This window comes from Neophocaena asiaeorientalis, unplaced genomic scaffold, assembly GCF_003031525.2.
Source record: "Neophocaena asiaeorientalis asiaeorientalis breed wild unplaced genomic scaffold, Neophocaena_asiaeorientalis_V1.1 scaffold249, whole genome shotgun sequence".
NCBI lineage: Eukaryota > Metazoa > Chordata > Mammalia > Artiodactyla > Phocoenidae > Neophocaena > Neophocaena asiaeorientalis.
This window is the reverse complement of record NW_020172625.1, coordinates 9,319,922-9,337,491: the sequence shown is the minus strand read 5'-3', so window position 1 is coordinate 9,337,491 and position 17,570 is coordinate 9,319,922. Positions and strand designations below refer to the sequence as shown.

The window sequence follows — 17,570 nt, the reverse complement described above, 5'->3', positions numbered from 1 at the left end:
TATTTTTTCTTGGCTGCACCATGCGGCATGTGGGACCTTATTAGTTCCCCGACCAGGGATCAAACCCTTGCCCCTGCATTGGAAGCACAGAGTCTTAACCACTGGACCGCCAGGGAAGTCCCCAAGAGGACACTTTTGTAATAACTTGGTCTCAATACTTAAATGAAAGTACCTGGTGGGAGGCTGACCTCAACAGTTATTAAATCTTAAGCCATATCCATGGGAGAGGTGGATTAGGGGTTCTCCCCTCTGACAATAACTGAATAGTTTTTTTTCTTACTGTCAGTTCCATGTCCTCTTCGTCTTTTTCCTTCGTGGGCTTCTCTGGTTCTTCTTGCTCCTTCTCTTGGAGGTGAATTTCCTGGGCCTGAGTCATATAGGGCATGTCATCTTTGTTCTTGAACTCCAAGCTGAGAATTGAAGGAGGAAGTAGAATTCCCAGAATTACCTAAAGTAATAATAATGATAATAATAATAATCACATTTAAAGGATTCAGATAAGGGTGGTTGCTTAGAATCAGAGAGCCTGGGGGGTGGGGTCTGTGTGTGTGTGATGTGAGGGTGTATGAGTGTTGGGTGTGCCCACAGTGGGGACCTGAATAACAAAGAAGATCCATGCTAAGAGGGTCACTTCTGCCCACATGACTGGGAACTGTTAACTGTTAACTCACAGTAGCTCAGTCTGATCTTGGAGAAACAAAGCATCTTACCCAAATAAATCTATCCAATTAACACCTACTTTGCATGAGGGAAAAAGAGGAAAAAGATTCTACCTAAGGCAAAAATGGGAAAAAATTCAGATTCCCATTTAGTCACTTGATGGCACTTTGTGAAATCAGTTCATACTTATGTCCATTGGCATTTATTTATTAATATGCCAAGTGGAATTGATTATGTGTCATCTGGTTATCTCTGTAAAAAATACTGTCCTAAGCTGACCTTGAGGAAGTCCATGTAGGAAAACTGTATTCATTTTAGAGCATCCCCCAGCATTTGCTACTATCCAACAGAACCCCCCACACGTGGGCTCTGTATCACTATGAGAAGCCCTCTGCACAAATGCCCCAGGAGGCTCAGCACTGTATTTCTCTCATTATAAACCACATGCTTAAATCTCCACGTGATGACACTAAATTCACTGGCTTTTCTCCTGAGAGGGCAATAATTTCATTCTCTATTTCCAGGGACCAAGTTTCTGAATGGTAATACTGACATCTGATTTGTGTTTCCTAAATGTTCTCTCACCTCTTTCCTCAGTCCTAAAATGGTTCTGTGTACAAGGCTTCTGAATACAACCCTCCCTGAAGAAAGTATACCAAGGTGAGGGGCTAAGAGAGGCCATGAAGGATAAGTAAAAATGATTCTCAAGTAATGAGGCAGGGACAGTCTGTGCTCGAGTGCCCAGGGACTTGAGAGCAGCTAAGGGAAAGGGGAGAGTGGTGACCCTGACTAAGGGTGCCTGGCAGGCCTGGGAACGCTCAGGTGGCATGCCTGGCAGTCTTCAGGGGACATGACACCCTGTCCTCAGAGCTGAGAGCCAGGCTTGGCATTGTTTGCAGTGTAGTGATGGAAGGCCCATGACCCACTTCATGGAACCCTTCTGTGACCCTGGGCCAAGAGCCCACAGAAAGGGTGGAGTGGGGGAGGGTTGCTGGTTCAATCAGGGTGGCCTCAGCAGATTGCTCTGGTCTGGTGGCCCTTTTGATTTGGGCTGACCTCAGAGTTACCTAGAGCAGGTAGTTCTAGGTAAGTATAAGCCTGGCTGGCTTCAGTTGTAACAGCCACAGACTCTAAACAGATAAAGCATTTTAAAACATTCTTTCCATCTTCCCTTCCCATTTTTTTGGTCTTTTAAAAAATTCTCTCAGTTTAATGTTTTGCTTGTAAAACACTGAAGAAAACAAAAAATCAAAAGCCATTTATTATCCTATTTCTTATACTTTCAACCCCAGGGATAACCACTACAAACAATTTACTGTGTATCCTTTCTATTTTTTTAATAAAAAGATGAAGTTGTACAAATAGAACTATACAGGTACATGCTTTAAAAAAACCAAAGAAATGGACTCAGGCTCTACCTATTGGTCTGCAACTTGTTTTCCTTCAATGAAGAATAGATCAGGATTATTTAGCAACATCTTTACATATAAATCTATCTCATTTTTATTTCATTTAAAAATTTTCTAAAGTACAGATGATAAGAGCCAACGTCTCTTTATGGTGCCAAGGAGGGGCCAAGGCGTTCAGGCTCACATGGAGATGAAAGGTTGCCTAAGTAAGTGTCTCCTGGTGCAGCATGGCTTGTGACAGAGCAAATGATACCTCCTATGGTACCTCTGTGTGACCATCACCTTGGATCTTCTGAGAATATTACTGTCTAGGCATGCCATCTCTAAAGGTTCTGATTTAGCAGAACTTGGGGTAGGCCCTCGTCTCTGTATTCAAAAAAAACAACCCATTATACAGAAGATTCTGATGCACAGTTGGGGCTTAGAACCACCCTCCTGAGTTAAAAGAATGCCCACTACCACTGCAGATTTGGCTTGGAAAGCTCCCACCAGCCCTCTGGCCCTCATAGCCAACAGGGCCTTCTGGACTCACTGACCTTGAGGCCTGAGTTCTTGCGCATCCGGAGCCGACCCATCCACATGTCCGTGAGCAACATCTGGCTGCATGTGTGTGCGATGAAGTCACGGTGCTTGGCAGCTACTGCGAGCTGCAGGCATGTGGCGTTGCTCCAGTTCTTCAGCTCATACGTCAGCAGTTTCATGGCCAGCTGCTCATCCTGCTTGTAGGACTGGTCTAGGAGCTCCACGGCCAGTTGGCCAAAGTCCCTGAATGAGAGAATGTGAGGAACTGTCTTTTGGCCATCTTGGAGACTTAGATGATGAAAGTGGGGACCCACTGGCCAAGCCACAAAGGGTGGTTGCTGAGTGGTCTAGTTGTTCCTTATGGGGTCTAGTCTGTTCATTCATTCATTCAGCCAACACCCATTAAGCATCTACTGTGTGCTAGATACCATGTTTAGAACTGGGGGTGTAAGTCAAATGAAGCACAATCCCTGCACTCAAGGCCCCCAGTTCAAGGCACATGGATGTGGAAGGCAGACCCAAAACTCAGAGTGCAGTATATCTTCTTAAATGTGACAGACCTCAGTTCAGAGCTGGGCCTTGTCAACCACAAGTGTGTGATCTTGGACAGGTTACTTAAATTCTCTGAGTCTCATTTTCTTCAGGTGTAAAGTATGCATCATAAGGGACGCACCTCTTGAGGCAGTTGAGAGGATGAAATGAAATCTATGTATCTGTATGTACCTCTGTATCTAGCACTGTGCACTGTAGATGTTAACTGTTTGTGTCCGCCCTCTGTGTGCACCATTGGGTTGATTCTGTCTCCCCTTGAAGTATTGGATAGCTCAAAAAACCTGTATCTGGGGACCACCTTCCCTTCTCCTCCCCTGACCATGCCATTTGCTAGGCCGTCCAACCTGGAGTTGTGGTTCAGCTCCTGGGAGATGTCATCAACCATGTCGTTCTCGGAAGCCTCGTGGGCCATGGCTTTGCAGAGCTTACAGGCCACCAAGGCCTTGGCCATGGCCTCCTCGCCGTGCTGCCAGAAGAACAGGGCCATCTTCTGCCGCTTCATCAGGACGGCCCACACCATCAGCTCATGAAAAGGGAAAGGGAAGTGGTTGATCTCAGGGTCATCCAAGTCAATGTCCACCTCTTCTTCACGCTTCTTGGTTGTCTTTCTTCCTCGCCTCAAGGGAACATCATCCTGTAATTTTAGGGAAAAAACACAGAGATGGAGTTAGAAATGAATCCACTCAATTCAGTAAATAGTTCTTGTATGTCTTCTACTGGCCCAGCTCTGGAATAGATACAGAAAAAATGAACTGTCTTTTTCCTAGCTTCTATTCTAAAAGAACTCACAAGGCCCTGAATGCCTAACTTTAAAACAAGTTATAATAAATGCATAAGCACAGTCCTATGGGAACATGTCAGTGTTATACTTTAATTTTAGAACAGTATTTTTTAATGGGCCTTTTTCTTTTTAACTTTTGTCCATTCTTTTCCTCTACAAGTAGGGTTATTTGTACCTCATGATGGACAGCACTACCCTTTCCACTGAAAGGACAAGGACATCCTGTACTTGCAATTGGATATACGATAATAACCACATGAACAGAAGATGGGAGACAGATAATCTATCTTGAGTTTCTGAATACTTCATTAGATGCATTTGTGAAGAGTTTCTGGTCTTTGGATCTGTTGCCATTTGTAAACATCCATGAATACATTTCACTTACTGGAATTTATATGCTTTCTTGGTTTTCAAGTCAGTATTTAAAATAGGATTTATTTTTTTGTTTGCAATGCTAATATAACCCCATGATAGAATTTTCAAAGCTACCGTGACCTGCCCCCTCGACACTGGAAAAAATTTCACCTCCTTATTTTAGAATCATGTACTAAGCCCTACCACTGGAATGACCTTATATGTATATATTTTGAAATGTGTAATAAAGAGAATAAACAATTGACACTAATAATTTGAGCAAACACTTACCTCCATTCCCAGCAGTTTCAAGGCTTTGGGCTGTTAAAAAAAATGTTATGCACATAGTTAGATTTCTTTATAGAGGTAAGAAAAGAATCCTAATGTATCTTAAACAGGTAATGGAACAAATCTATTGTACCATACAGCATGTATTCATTTCACTAAATAAAACACCACAGGGGAACTCTTTATAGAAATTCTAAGAGAATTAGGGATTTAGTGATTTTGGTGAATTACAGAAAATTAGGAAACTGGAGAGGCATAATGAGATTGCCCAAGGGTAGAGCCTGCAGGTTTATAATCTCTTTTGTGGACCAAGATTTCTTCCATCATCCTAAAACCATCCCGCTAGGCCGACCTCTCCATGACATCAAGCACTTGAGTGAACAATGAGACATTCAGTCAAACTATGAGATGTTTCCCAAACCTCTGAAAGACCTCTATTATCTGGAGACTTGGGATATTATTCAGAAATACTATATGTTGAGATGCTTCATGCTGGCTATCTCTCTATCTCTCTTTGCTGCTGTCCAGTAGAGCAAGGGTGAATGGGACCAGAGGGGCATGTGCTGGCGGCAAAAGGCACTCATGGCATGGAAAGTGTAAGCACACACGGTAGCACCACTGGTGATGCTGGGGATGTGCAAAACAGGCACAGACCAAGACGGAAGAGAAGGCAACTCAGCAAATTATAGAACCAGATGGAACTCATATAGATAAAAAGCTTTGGGGGGGTCCTCAATAATTTTTTATAAATAGATCCCAAGAGCAAAAACCTTGAAAAGTGATGTGGTAGATAATAAGATTATTTGAATATAATTACTATTCTCTGATCATTAAGGTTCACTTTTTTTTTTTTTTTTAGTGTTCCTTTTTTTTTTTTTTTTTTTTTTGCAGTACGCGGGCCTCTCTCTGTTGTGGCCTCTCCCGTTGCGGAGCACAGGCTCCGGACGCACAGGCTCAGCGGCCATGGCTCACGGGCCCAGCCGCTCTGCGGCATGTGGGATCTTCCCGGACCGGGGCACGAACCCGTGTCCCCTGCATCGGCAGGCAGACTCTCAACCACTGCACCACCAGGGAAGCCCAAGTTTCACTTTTTTTAAATGAGAAAAATTACTTTTTTAATATACAAAATGACTTATTTAGAAGTTGAGCATGTCATCTCAATTCATAGCATGTAGAAAAGCTAAAAAAGGATCACTTTCAATGCCAGTTTCTGGTTTGAATTGGATCTAGTGAGGAAAAGAAAGAAGTGTAACACCCAGTATATTCCTTTTTTTCTTTTTTAAACAGATTTGATGGCAGAGGGAAGAAGAGGCAGGGCAATTGCCTTGTCATCTGATCTCCCCCTTGGAGATGACAAAGCAGCCACACTCCAAATCTACTGCACACTAGTCCTCCCCAGAGTCCAGGAAATGGAATTTGCTGCCAGCCTCACCCTCTTGGGGCCAAAGAGATTGTGGTAGAGCGTCCGGAAGCGCTTTCGCGTGTAGTTGCAGCGATAAGCCCCTCCCATCAGGTACTCGATCACCAGGCCGATGTCTATCAGGCTGATTCTGTAGTCTGGGGGCAGGTTCCCCTATCACGGAAGAATGGAACAAACAGACACATCCAAAAGACAGCATGGTTTACTAGGGATTCTATTCCATGTGTTCTGTAACTATTTTACAGTAAAATAATAATAATAATTTAAAAAGAAACATATGAATGTATTATTATTCTGGTTAATCAATTCACCTTAAAATAGATCCAACCGAAACCTGGATATTCTCGCTTGGAAAGAAGACATAAGTTAAATAAGAAGATGCAGTAATCGTCGGCAATAACAGAAAATCAAAATATTTATTCAATTCTTCAGCTGGGGAGAAAAAAACACCAGTGTAGCAGAAAGAAACACAAGGCTAGATATGGCAAATTCTACCACTCCCAGCCACTAGGAACTATGTCCCCCAGATACTCCCCCTGGACCCCCTCGCTGCTCTGCCTCTGACCCAGGCCTGTTACTGTCCTCTTGCTGATCATTTATTTCTTCACACTCACTGAATGAAGACTCCTTCCAGAAGACAATTGTGATTACCAGGGACTGCATCAGGTGAAATATGCTGAGAGCTCAAATATCCTTTATACAAAACTTCTATTAAACTTTTTAAAAAATTGACACCTTTTTAATAAAAGGACAGCAAGATGGATGTCATGACAAAGTCCTTTATGAACATCCCCTGTGTTTAAAGAGAAAGAGGGGTGAAATAAGAGAAGTTTTATCAACAGAATATTTATTTTCTCAGAATTAAAGAGGTTTTTCATATTTTCTTTCAGAGAATGGTGCTTCTTAAGGACCTAGAGCTATGGTATAAGTTTAATGTTGTACATATAGATGCAAAAACAAGCGTTTTTATTATTATCTGCTCATTACTGGTTTCTACTTCAAAAGGGAGCTCTATAGGGTCTGAGGAAAATCCTTATTTTGTTAGGTCAAGGAAGAATTAGTTCTGTTTGTGGGAAATTCTGAGCTCACAGTGAGTTCCAAGGGGTACAAATGATCAAGTCTCACTGTCTGGTTTAGTTCCCTTATGCAGAAGTGTGCTCTATACCATGAATGGCAGGGGTACCACACCGTGTTGGAAGCCTGGCACACTGCATTCTTAGATACATTTTGGAGGGGCCTGAGGGCTTTGTCCACTTTGGGGTTTGTCTTTAATGGAGGATCCATCCAGGATGCTGTGTGAGATTCCTGCCACTTCACAGAAGTGGTTCATAATAGTGGTGGTTTTCCAACTTTGTGGCACCTGAACCATCTGAGGAACTTGGTGACAATGCAAAGGTCTGGACCCTATCCTGCTTCGAGTATGAGACTCTACGCACTTTATGAGCTGTCCACGTGATTCTGAGGTCTACTAAGTAAAGTTCAGGTGGGATTACACAGCAGAATTGGGAAATTCATAGTATATGAAGATATCATTATCTCTAGGAAATTAGCTTATGTAGTTTTATTAACTGAAGGTAGGTTTTCAGTTATCCTTATCAGCTTTCCTATGGTCAACAGCAATCACTTGAAAGGGCAGGATTACAGGTGGCTCACTGTATCCTGCCATCAAACCTATAACTTCATATTTTTAATTGTTTTATTTATCTTTGTATTCCCAATGCCTGGTGTATGGTAGGCATTCAATTTTTTTTTTTTTGGTCAAAAATGTGAATAAGTAAAACACTGAAATTAATCAATGTATTTGGGATCAAGCCTCAGTTTGGGGTTCTTCAGTATTATGTTCTCAGTAACAACTAACTAGTTACAGTTTATGAGTCACTCCTGGGTGGGAAAGCCCCAGATATCCTCTGGTTATCAAGAAAGACCAATTGTCTGACTTCTTTAAAAGGGAACTTAGAGAAAGATTTATTTTAAGGTAGTAACTTTTTATGTATTGTCCTTTCCATAAACATTAAACTGAATCTAAAAACATTACCTGTGCAACACTTTTTCTCCATTATTTTGGGCAGGTTAACAAGACTGCACTTTCTGTATTGTCTGGCTCTTACTGGACGGTTAGGCGAGGCTATTATTTCAAGAGTAGAAGAGCCCCAGAGCTTCTCTGGGCACATCTGGGTCAGCCTCATCTCCTGTGCATATGGCTCCTACACGGATGACCTCCAGAGGAGGCTCACCTCATCTGTGCTATTTTCCTTGGCACTGTGAAGCTGGCTGCGAGTCAGTTGCTCTGGACTCTGTCCATCCTTCACAAATCATCTACTTTCCCTCAAGGCCTCAGTTTTCTTGCCAGTAAAAGGGGCTGAACTCCATGCCCTTTATGGTTTGTAATGCTCAAGTACCAGGTTTCAGAAAAATCCCCAAAAGGTTTATTGTGATGCTACTGAACAACAATCATAGTGGGTCTATGAATTTGTGCCTATTTTTAGTCTTGTAACAATTTTCCAAATTTAAAACGTGGGTAATAGTGAGCCTAACACCTGTGTATTTCCTTTTGAGAAACCTATGTGTGAACATCAGTTTGAATTCTAAGAACAAGAACCAATATTGCCTGAAGACCAATACTGAATGGCAATATTTATGCTTTTGAGGTCTCTGTAAGCGTGGGTTGTCAGGAAAGTGATAATAGTAAAATTCAAAATAAACAAAAATTTTAGAGGGGCAACACTTTTTACAAATGTTCTGCAAACATTGGCAACATTGTTTTGCAAAATTTTATGCAAATTCATAAAGGGCTGATAGGCTTACATACTACCAAAGAAGGTGCTAGAATCTTCTTTTCCTAGAAATTTCTTATATAAAGCTTGATTATTTTGGAGTGATTTTTGTATGATCTGGTCTGAAGTAGGAGAAAAGATTCTGTGAGCTTTGAGTGATGGCCTGAAAGGAACTGGCCTGATTTCTGTTTGACTACAAGGGGGCGATGGTCACCTAATACAAGGCAATGAGGGTTCTCTCTCTGTACTTCAATTCATGCTCTGAAAACAGGCAATGTGGACATAGTTACTTCTAAGGTCCTGTCTGTTTCTAAAGGTCCAGTTGTTTGATCACTACCTGGAAGGCTGCTCTTATTTCTATGCTGCCAGGTCACTGGGCAAAGACCCCTGTCCAGAGCTTCCAGAGTTGATGCAGTTTCTAATAATCTGCTGGAATTTGGTTAGTAGAGATGGAGGCTTAGAGAAAAGGGAGGGTAAAGGGTTAGACAGGGATGGGCTTGTGCTCATAACATCCACCTCCTTTAAAAAAAAGCAGAGAAAAATGCCTCCTCATATTCCACAGGTAATGTCCAAAAGCCTCTGGAGGAGTCTTCCTTTGCTTGTCTCCTTTTCGAATAGGAAGTCAATATACTGCAGTAATATTCATTCTGCCTGCTGTTTCTGTTATTCCCTGCTCCCCGTTTTTGGTAATTACTTTGGTAACTGGTAAAGTCTGAACACTTATTTCCCATTTCATGCCTTAACAACACATAGCAAGCCACAGGATTCAAATAATTTGATCCACAGAGTAAAATAGAGAGGCTTGGATCCATGGGTAAGTAAATTTTACAACTTGAAAACATTGTCTCCTTTTTTTTCATGCCATAAGATACTACTCTGAGGCTAAATTTTAATCCATGCCATGCCTAAGGATGTCTTTTAATTAAAAGAATAACTTAAATTCACTTATTAGATCTGTTCTTCTAAATGCACTCTGGTTTTCAGATGTCAGCTCATGATATCACTATCAGATTTCAGCTGTTTAGGAAACTTTTTTTTTTTTCTTTGAAACTCATAACAAGCCTTCAAAGAATACTGTTTCCTTCTGATGTATGCAAGGTATAAAATGATAGCTGGTTGTAAGATTTACCAAGGGAGAGTGGGGAAAAGACCAACCTGGTGAAAATTCATGAGAAAAGAGGACATTCCCTCAGTGTTCGGCATGGCAGTAGACTGGGCAACCAATCTTTTAAAAATTAAGAATTTTGAAAATTTGCATGAATTCAGCAGATGGAGTTATGAAAATGTCCTTTTTTTCCCCCAAAGTGTGTCCGAAATGCTTTTTCTTTAAAATTCGGCAAAGCTCTGGGTCTTGATTTCCATATAACTGAATTTTAAGTTATCATAATTTCACCACTACTCTTAATAATACTCAAATATCACCCTTCTTTGGTAGGGAGGGATAATTGAGGCAATCTGAAGTATTAGTACATTTAAGAAAGAAAAACTACTACTTTAAAACATACAGAGGCACAAATTGAGCAGACAGTTAGCTACTAAAATGGCAAGTTAGATTTCATGGAAAGCGGACAGACTCAGGCCACTCTGGTTTAATATGAGAGCATTGGTACATCCAATGGATTTATGCACAAGAAAGGTTCAGGGAACTGGGTTGGCTGATATTTTAAATTTCTGACTGATACTAACTCTACCTCATTGCTCCTAGATTGCTCCCTTGATATAAATAATTTAAGGTTTTGAAACTAGCTTGGGAGTAATTCTCCACGTTCAGTTCTGTTGGTTTCAAAGGATAGTTGGACTTGGAGATATGCTGGTTAACTTAATGATGGTCTGATAATTCCTAACTGCATTCTCTGGGTTCATTAGTTATTTACATTTTATTTTACAGACATATTATCAAACACTACGTTTAAGGTCCCGAACTGTGTTTCTAATTTTTGAACAGCATTCGTTTCATACTAGGGCTTATCACTTACTGATTAATTTTTGTCATAGCTTAAATCAATTAACATGTACATAAAGTCCTATAACCATAAAGCACAAAGCACATGCTAATTATTATGTTCCTTAATTTTGAAAACTGTTTAAACTGCCCAAGATTTTCTTAGCATTTTAAACCTAGTTTTTGTAGATTTTGCATATCTTATTGGCATAAACTGTGAGGAAGATGTTTACCAATATTAATTTCTCTCTCATTCACTTCTTAAAAAAAACACAAACAAAAAAACCTCATTTTTAGCTACTTTCATCCATAAAACATAGACACTTACAGCTCCTTTGGCTACCCTTGTTATTCTTTCTTGCTCTCCAATAGTCAGACACTCACCTTTATCATAGAAATAAATGGAGTCTGCATTTCCTGCCCCTATTTCTTCCCAAGGGAAGAAACTAAACATAGGCTTTTGTTTCTCCCAACCATATTAGCAGTCTCTTTTCTCAAGAAAAAGGATAAATTTTTCCTAAGCCATTTCAGTACTATCCTGAATGATTTGTTATTTTTTTCCCGCTACTAAATTAGTAAGTAGATGAATCCTCGTATAACTATATTCTTGCTCTGGTATTTGGATCACACTTGAAAGAAAAATAAAACTGCTCCGAACTGATAGTCCACCCAAATTCTTACCATCCTGTCCTGTCTTGTTAGTCTATATTATTTTTGAGGTATACCTTTAGCCAAGAAGTTAAAGAAAACCCTACCTTAAAAATACTCTACATGCCTTCCACTAAATGTAAGCAAATGTAAGAGGCAGCTAATGGAACTTCAGAAAAAAGAAACTGATATGCAAAGCAAAGTCCTACGAGGAAGAGAACCTATTAGGAGAGATTTCAATCATTTATATTCATTAAAATCTAACTGCAAAAATCTCTTTGAAAATCAGGCAAGACATTGAGAAGCTTGGTGATGGAGGTAGATGAGTGACTTTATATGAAGGCTTGGCCTGCCCAGTGGCTGGGACTAAGGGACAAAGGCACACAGCTGTCTCTTCAGAAAGCCTCATAATTCCTTCAGTGACACAGACTAGATTAAGGTGAGGGGGATATTTTACTTATTATTTTAGAAAACCTCAAAACATTTTGAGTTTTGAACATGAGCAACAAGTACCTTGGCAAAGAATACATGTTTGGTGTGTACATCTAATCTTCTGAGATACTTCTGTTTAGTTTCCAGGAAATTTTATGCCAAGATTAATTAAACAAAATAGGAAGACGTGAGGAAAAGAGAAGTGGGTTTGTTGAGGGCAGGTATGTTTGTGGCTTGAAATGAGGCAGACCATGGAAAGGTGTGATCTTGGTAAAATATACAGATGGCATAGCATCTATTTCCCTTGCTTTGAAAGAACTACAGGCTTCACTCACTCACACGGATGAGAAATTTTTCAGTAAGGTTGTGCAGAGATGGGAGTAAAGTTCCCAAGGGCCTACAGAAGGAGGTTTTTTAGTACTCTTAACTCATTATCAGCAAAGGTCCAGCTGGTTAATAGGTACATTATAATCAGCCCCAGGGCCTTTCGAAGGAAAAATTAGTAAGTGGCTACAGGACACCTAAAGGGTAGTTCTAGCCTATGACTTCCTATGAGATGAAGGAATGGCACTCTACTTTTTACCTCACTTTGTAGCTTTCTCCGAGTATGTCCTATGGAATTTGGCAAAGAATTGCTACCAACTGGTAGGTGGATATACCTGTGTATGTGTGTGCGTGTGTACATGTGTATGTGGTAGGGGAAGCGTCACCATTTATTTTATCCTTTGGTGTTAAAACATCACTTTCTGGGAACGCTGCCAAGTGTTCAGAACTGAAGCTACCTCGGAAAGAGATTTTATGGGGCAGAACAAGCACTTGGTTAAGATGAGATGTAACCTCCCTTTGCCTCATTTTTTCTCATCTATAAATGGGAATAACACTATATAGTAAAAAAAAAAAAAAAATAACAACTCTACTTCATGTATTTGTTGTGAAGATGAAATGAGCTAAGACACATAGAAGGATTAGTGTCACATACCTAGTCATCACTAAATCCTAGGTACCATTACTTATGATTATGATTATTCAAGGATTTGAGTTCTAATTCTAGCTCCTTACCAACCACTCAGTACAGTTCTCACCTCCTTGTGTTTCAACCTCCTCATTTTTAAATTGGGCATAAATCTACTAGATCCAAACCAACTGGCTTTTTCCCCCATCAAATTTGATGATGAATGTGAAAAAATATATTGGAGAAAATAAAGTGTTAGCAGAATGGAACGTATATATATGTTGTAGTCTCTGTTTCTCTGAGACTTTTTGAGCTACGCTTACTATATGCTCTGTGTCATGCTAGATGTGGCGGTGATACACTGTATCAGGAGCTAGTAAATAAATATACCTTTCATGGTCAGCTGGACAGCATGGAAACGAGTTCCCCAAATAGTGAGGAGCACATGAAAAAATACAGGTAATGGCATAAATCCACAAGGCATGGGGGGAAAGCCTAGGGTTCCACTACCCGAAAGCATTATGTCCAATGAAAGCATCTAAAACCACGGAGACTGGCGATAAAACTGCAGCTGCATCATAAGCAGAGATGTCAAAGTTAAACGACATACACGCACACTGTGTCCTGAAATGAGGGGGTCTGGCAGGGACAGGAATACTCTGGCAGCTCATGCAAAACAGGCACTTTCTAATCACAGGAAGCAGTCAAGACAGGGCCTCCGACCTGCAGTCGCGAGGGTTCTTACCTTTTTGACATCCCTGACCAAGTGGTACAATGTGTTTGAGGGCCCATGTCTCTGAAAACAATAAAGAAGAATCAAATGGTTTTGCTAGTCAGGGGCTCTCATTGGCAAGGCAACAAGGATCTGGAAGGAAGGGTTCTGGCTGGCGGAGGGGAAGTTCATTAAGATGAACCTTGTTCTAGTTGCTCAGTTGTATCTGTCTTTTCTAAACAAACACAGTGGCAGGTTTTTGGATTGTGGCTCCTCAAGAAAAAGCATTTGAGGTTCTAGATTCAAACTTTGCAAAGGAGGCCATCAACTCTGTTGACAGCTGGGCTAAAACATCATTCAAGAGGCTAGCTGTAGGGGGAAGCAGCCGCAAGGCACAGGGATATTAGCTCCGGGCTTTGGGACAGCCTGGAGGGGTGGGAGGGGGAGAGTGGGAGGGAGGGAGACGCAGGAGGGAAGACACATGGGAGCACATGTGTATGTATAGCTGATTCACTTTGTTATAAATTAGAAACTAACACACCATTGCAAAGCAATTATACCCCAATAAAGATGTTAAAAAAAAAAAAAAAGAGGCTAGCTGTGCAGCAGGGGGAGACAAAAGGGCCAGTTTACTGCATTAGAACTACAATTTGGCACAGTGCCAATCACAACTTGTTTATTACCCATAATGAATGAGAAACTGGCTAAAGCAGGGTTTGGCAGAATTTTTCTGTAAATAGCTAGATGGTTAGTATCTTAGACTTTGTGGGCCATACAGTCTTCATCGCAACTGTTCAACTCTGACATTGTGCAAAAGATCCTTACCGTTGCTTAAGGTAAGAATAAAGTGAAGTGGTTTGCCATTCTCTTGTCTTTCAGGAACAGGAATATCAGATGAAACACAGGATGCCTAGTTAAATCTGAATTCCAGACAGCCAATGAATAACTTCTTTTTTTGTTTTAATTTTCATTCATTTTATTAATTCTTAATGTTGAACATTTATTTGTCATATTGATGGCTTTTTATTTTTTTAATTTGTTTTTACTTTTGGCTGTGTTGGGTCTTTGTTGCTGTGTGCAGGCTTTCTCCAGTTGCAGCGAGTGGTGGCTACTCTTAGTTGCGGTGCATGGGCTTCTCACTGTCGTAGCTTCTTTTGCTGCAGAGCATGGGCTCTAGGCACACTGGCTTCAGTACTTGTGGCACGCGGGCTCTAGCGCACAGGCTCAGTAGTTGTGGTGCACGGGCTTAGTTGCTCCGCAGCATATGGGATCTTCCTGGGCCAGGGATCGAACCCCTGTCCCCTGCATTGGAAGGCGGATTCTTAACCACTGTGCCACCAGGGAAGCCCTGATGGCCTATTTTGTATTTCTTTTTAGTATTCATGTATTTTTTATGTATCAAAGTTTTAAATGTAACTATATCTCTTAATCTTTTGATTTACAGCTTCTTTTGCTTTTATGTTTCCTCATCTTTTTTAAATTGAGGTATAATTGACATATGTTAGTTCCAGGTGTACAACATAGTGATTCGATATTTGTATATATGGCAAAATGATCATTACAATAAGTCTATTTAATATCTGTCACCATACGTAGTTCTTAGATTTTTTTCTTGTGATAAGGACCTTAAAGATCTATTCTCTCAGCAACTTTCAAATATGCAATACAATATTATTAACTATAGTCACTGTGCTGTATATTACATCCTCACGACATTTATTTTATAAATAAATTTGGAATTTTGTACATTTTGACCAATAACAATGAATAATTTTGAGTATGTCTTGTGCAATATGTGAGACATACTAAAAATTATTTGTTCTTTATCTGAAATTCAAACCTAACTGGGAATTCTGTATTTTTGTTTGCTAAATCTGGTGACTGTATTGGAAGCTCTTGAACAGTGATGGCAAATCCTTAAGCACTGCTGGAACACATTCAAGTATTCAAGACAATCCCTGTGTACCGCCTCAACTACTGGCCCCTTCAGGCGGACATACTCATCAGAACTCTTTTTCCACTAGGGATGCAGTATTGTGTAGGGATTAAACATGCAAACTCTGGAGTTAGAATGCCTGGCTCCAAACCTGACCCTGCTGCTTACCAGCTGTGACCATGGGCAAGCTGCTTAACTGTGACTCAGTCTTACTATCTATAAAATAAGGATAATACTACCACTTATCTGGTAGGGCTGTTGTGAGGATTAAATGATGAAATGTTTATAAAACTATTAAAATAGTGCTTAGAAAATGTTAGCTATTCTTATCACTGAGGCCATTCACTGTTCCATAATCCTTCAACAGAGTACTCTAGGGAACGCTGATTAGACTTGACTGGAGTGATGAAATCTATTGGCCTTTCTTGATCTATAACTTTCCTACTTACTTCTTTCCAATCATTGGAATAAATCACTCTACTCCCTTGATTCTCTAATTTATATGAAGGTCATTCAACTCTGTGTTTTCATTTATTTATTTTACTGAAAACCCCATTATTATTTTTTCCCCAGTTTTATTGAGATAAAATTGACATGTAACATTGTGTAAGTTTAAGGTGTACAGTGTGATTTGATGCTCGTATATATTGTGAAATGTCTACCACAATAAGGTTAGTTAACGTATCCTTCACCTCACTTAATAATCATTTTGCTGTTGTTATGGTGAGAACATTAAAGCTCTGATCTCATAGTAACTTGCAAGTGTACAATATAGTACTGTTAACTACAGTCACAATGCTGTATATTAGATCCCTGAAACATATTCATCTTATAACTGAAAGTTTGTATCCTTTGTCCAACATCTCCCCATTTCCCCCGCCCCTCGGCCCCAATTTTTTTGAGGAACCTCCATATTGTTTCCTATATTTTGTTCCCTTGTCTAATATTAATTAACTGTATATGCATGAGTTTATTGCTGGGCTCTTGATTCTGTTCCATTGGTCTATGTGTCTGTTTTTATGCTGATACCGTACTATTTCAATTACTGTATCTTTGTGATATAGTTTGAAATCAAGAAGTGTGATGTCTCCACCTTTGTTCTTCTTTCTCATGATTTCTTTGGCTATTCAGGGTCTTTGGTGTTTCAATGCAAATTTTAGGAATGTTTTTTTCTATTTCTGTGAAAAATGCCACCAGAATTGCATTGAATCTATAGATGGTTTTGGGTAGCATGAACATTTTAACAATATTAATACTTCCAGTTCACGAACATGAGATATCTTTCCATTTATTTGTGCCTTCTTCAATTTCTTTTATAAATGTCACAGTTTTTGATATATAGATCTTTCACTTCTTTGGTTAAGTTTATTCCTAGGTATTTTATTGTTTTTGGTGCTGTTATAAATGGAATTGTTTTATTTCTTTTTCAGATAGTTCATTGTTAGCATACATAAATGCAATTTATTTTTGTATGTTGCTTCTGTATACTGAAACTTACTGAATTTATTAGTTCTAACAGATTTTTTGGTGGAGTCTTTAGGATGTTCTGTATACAAGATGCTGTTATCAGCAAACAGAGACAATTTTCTTTCTTCCTTTTCAATTTGGATAAAAAATTTTTATTGCTTTTTCTCCTTTTATTTTGGTCTAATTTCTCTGGCTACAACTTCCAGTACCATGTTGAATAGGAGTGGTAAGAGTGGGCACAATTTTCTTGTTCCTGATCTCAGAAGGAAAGCTTTCAATCTGTCACCATTGAGTATGATGTTAGCTATGGGTTTGTCATATATGGCCTTTATTATATTGAGGTGTGTTATTTTTATACTCAATTTGTTGAGAGTTTTTACCATGAAAGGATGTTGAATTTTGTCAAATATCTTTTCTGCATCCACTGAGATGATCATGATTTTTGTCTTTCATTCTATTAATGTGATGTATCACATTTATTAATTTGTATATGTTGAACCATCCTTGCATCTAGGAAGACTCCCACTTGATCATGGTATACCATCTTTTTAATGTGCTTCAATTTGGTTTGCTAGTATTTTGTTGAGAATTTTTGCATCTATATTCATCAGGAATATTGACCTGTAGTTTTCTTTTCTTGCAGTGTCCTTATCTGGCTTTGCTATTATGGTAATTCTGGCCTCCTAAAATAAGTTTGGGAACATTCTCTCCTCTTCAATTT

The 17,570-nt window shown here is 39.7% G+C and overlaps 1 protein-coding gene across 10 annotated transcripts in view; it reads right to left on the bottom strand.

Annotated features, from left to right (window-relative positions):
- TRPM3 (transient receptor potential cation channel subfamily M member 3) overlaps window positions 1-17,570 on the bottom strand; it is a 783,705-nt gene that overhangs the window by 75,995 nt on the left and 690,140 nt on the right. For 3 of the 10 annotated variants that reach the window (XM_024738979.1, XM_024738977.1, XM_024738981.1), the window contains 6 exons: window positions 13,480-13,530; window positions 5,999-6,139; window positions 4,570-4,599; window positions 3,488-3,777; window positions 2,606-2,834; window positions 281-448 (listed from right to left, as the gene is read on the bottom strand). In XM_024738979.1, coding sequence (XP_024594747.1) covers window positions 281-448; window positions 2,606-2,834; window positions 3,488-3,777; window positions 4,570-4,599; window positions 5,999-6,139; window positions 13,480-13,530 — 909 coding nt within the window. Of the gene's footprint in view, window positions 1-280; window positions 449-2,605; window positions 2,835-3,487; window positions 3,778-4,569; window positions 4,600-5,998; window positions 6,140-6,297; window positions 6,334-13,479; window positions 13,531-17,570 lie in introns of all 10 variants that reach the window. The other 7 variants (XM_024738983.1, XM_024738978.1, XM_024738985.1 and 4 more) reach the window with 3 other exon arrangements.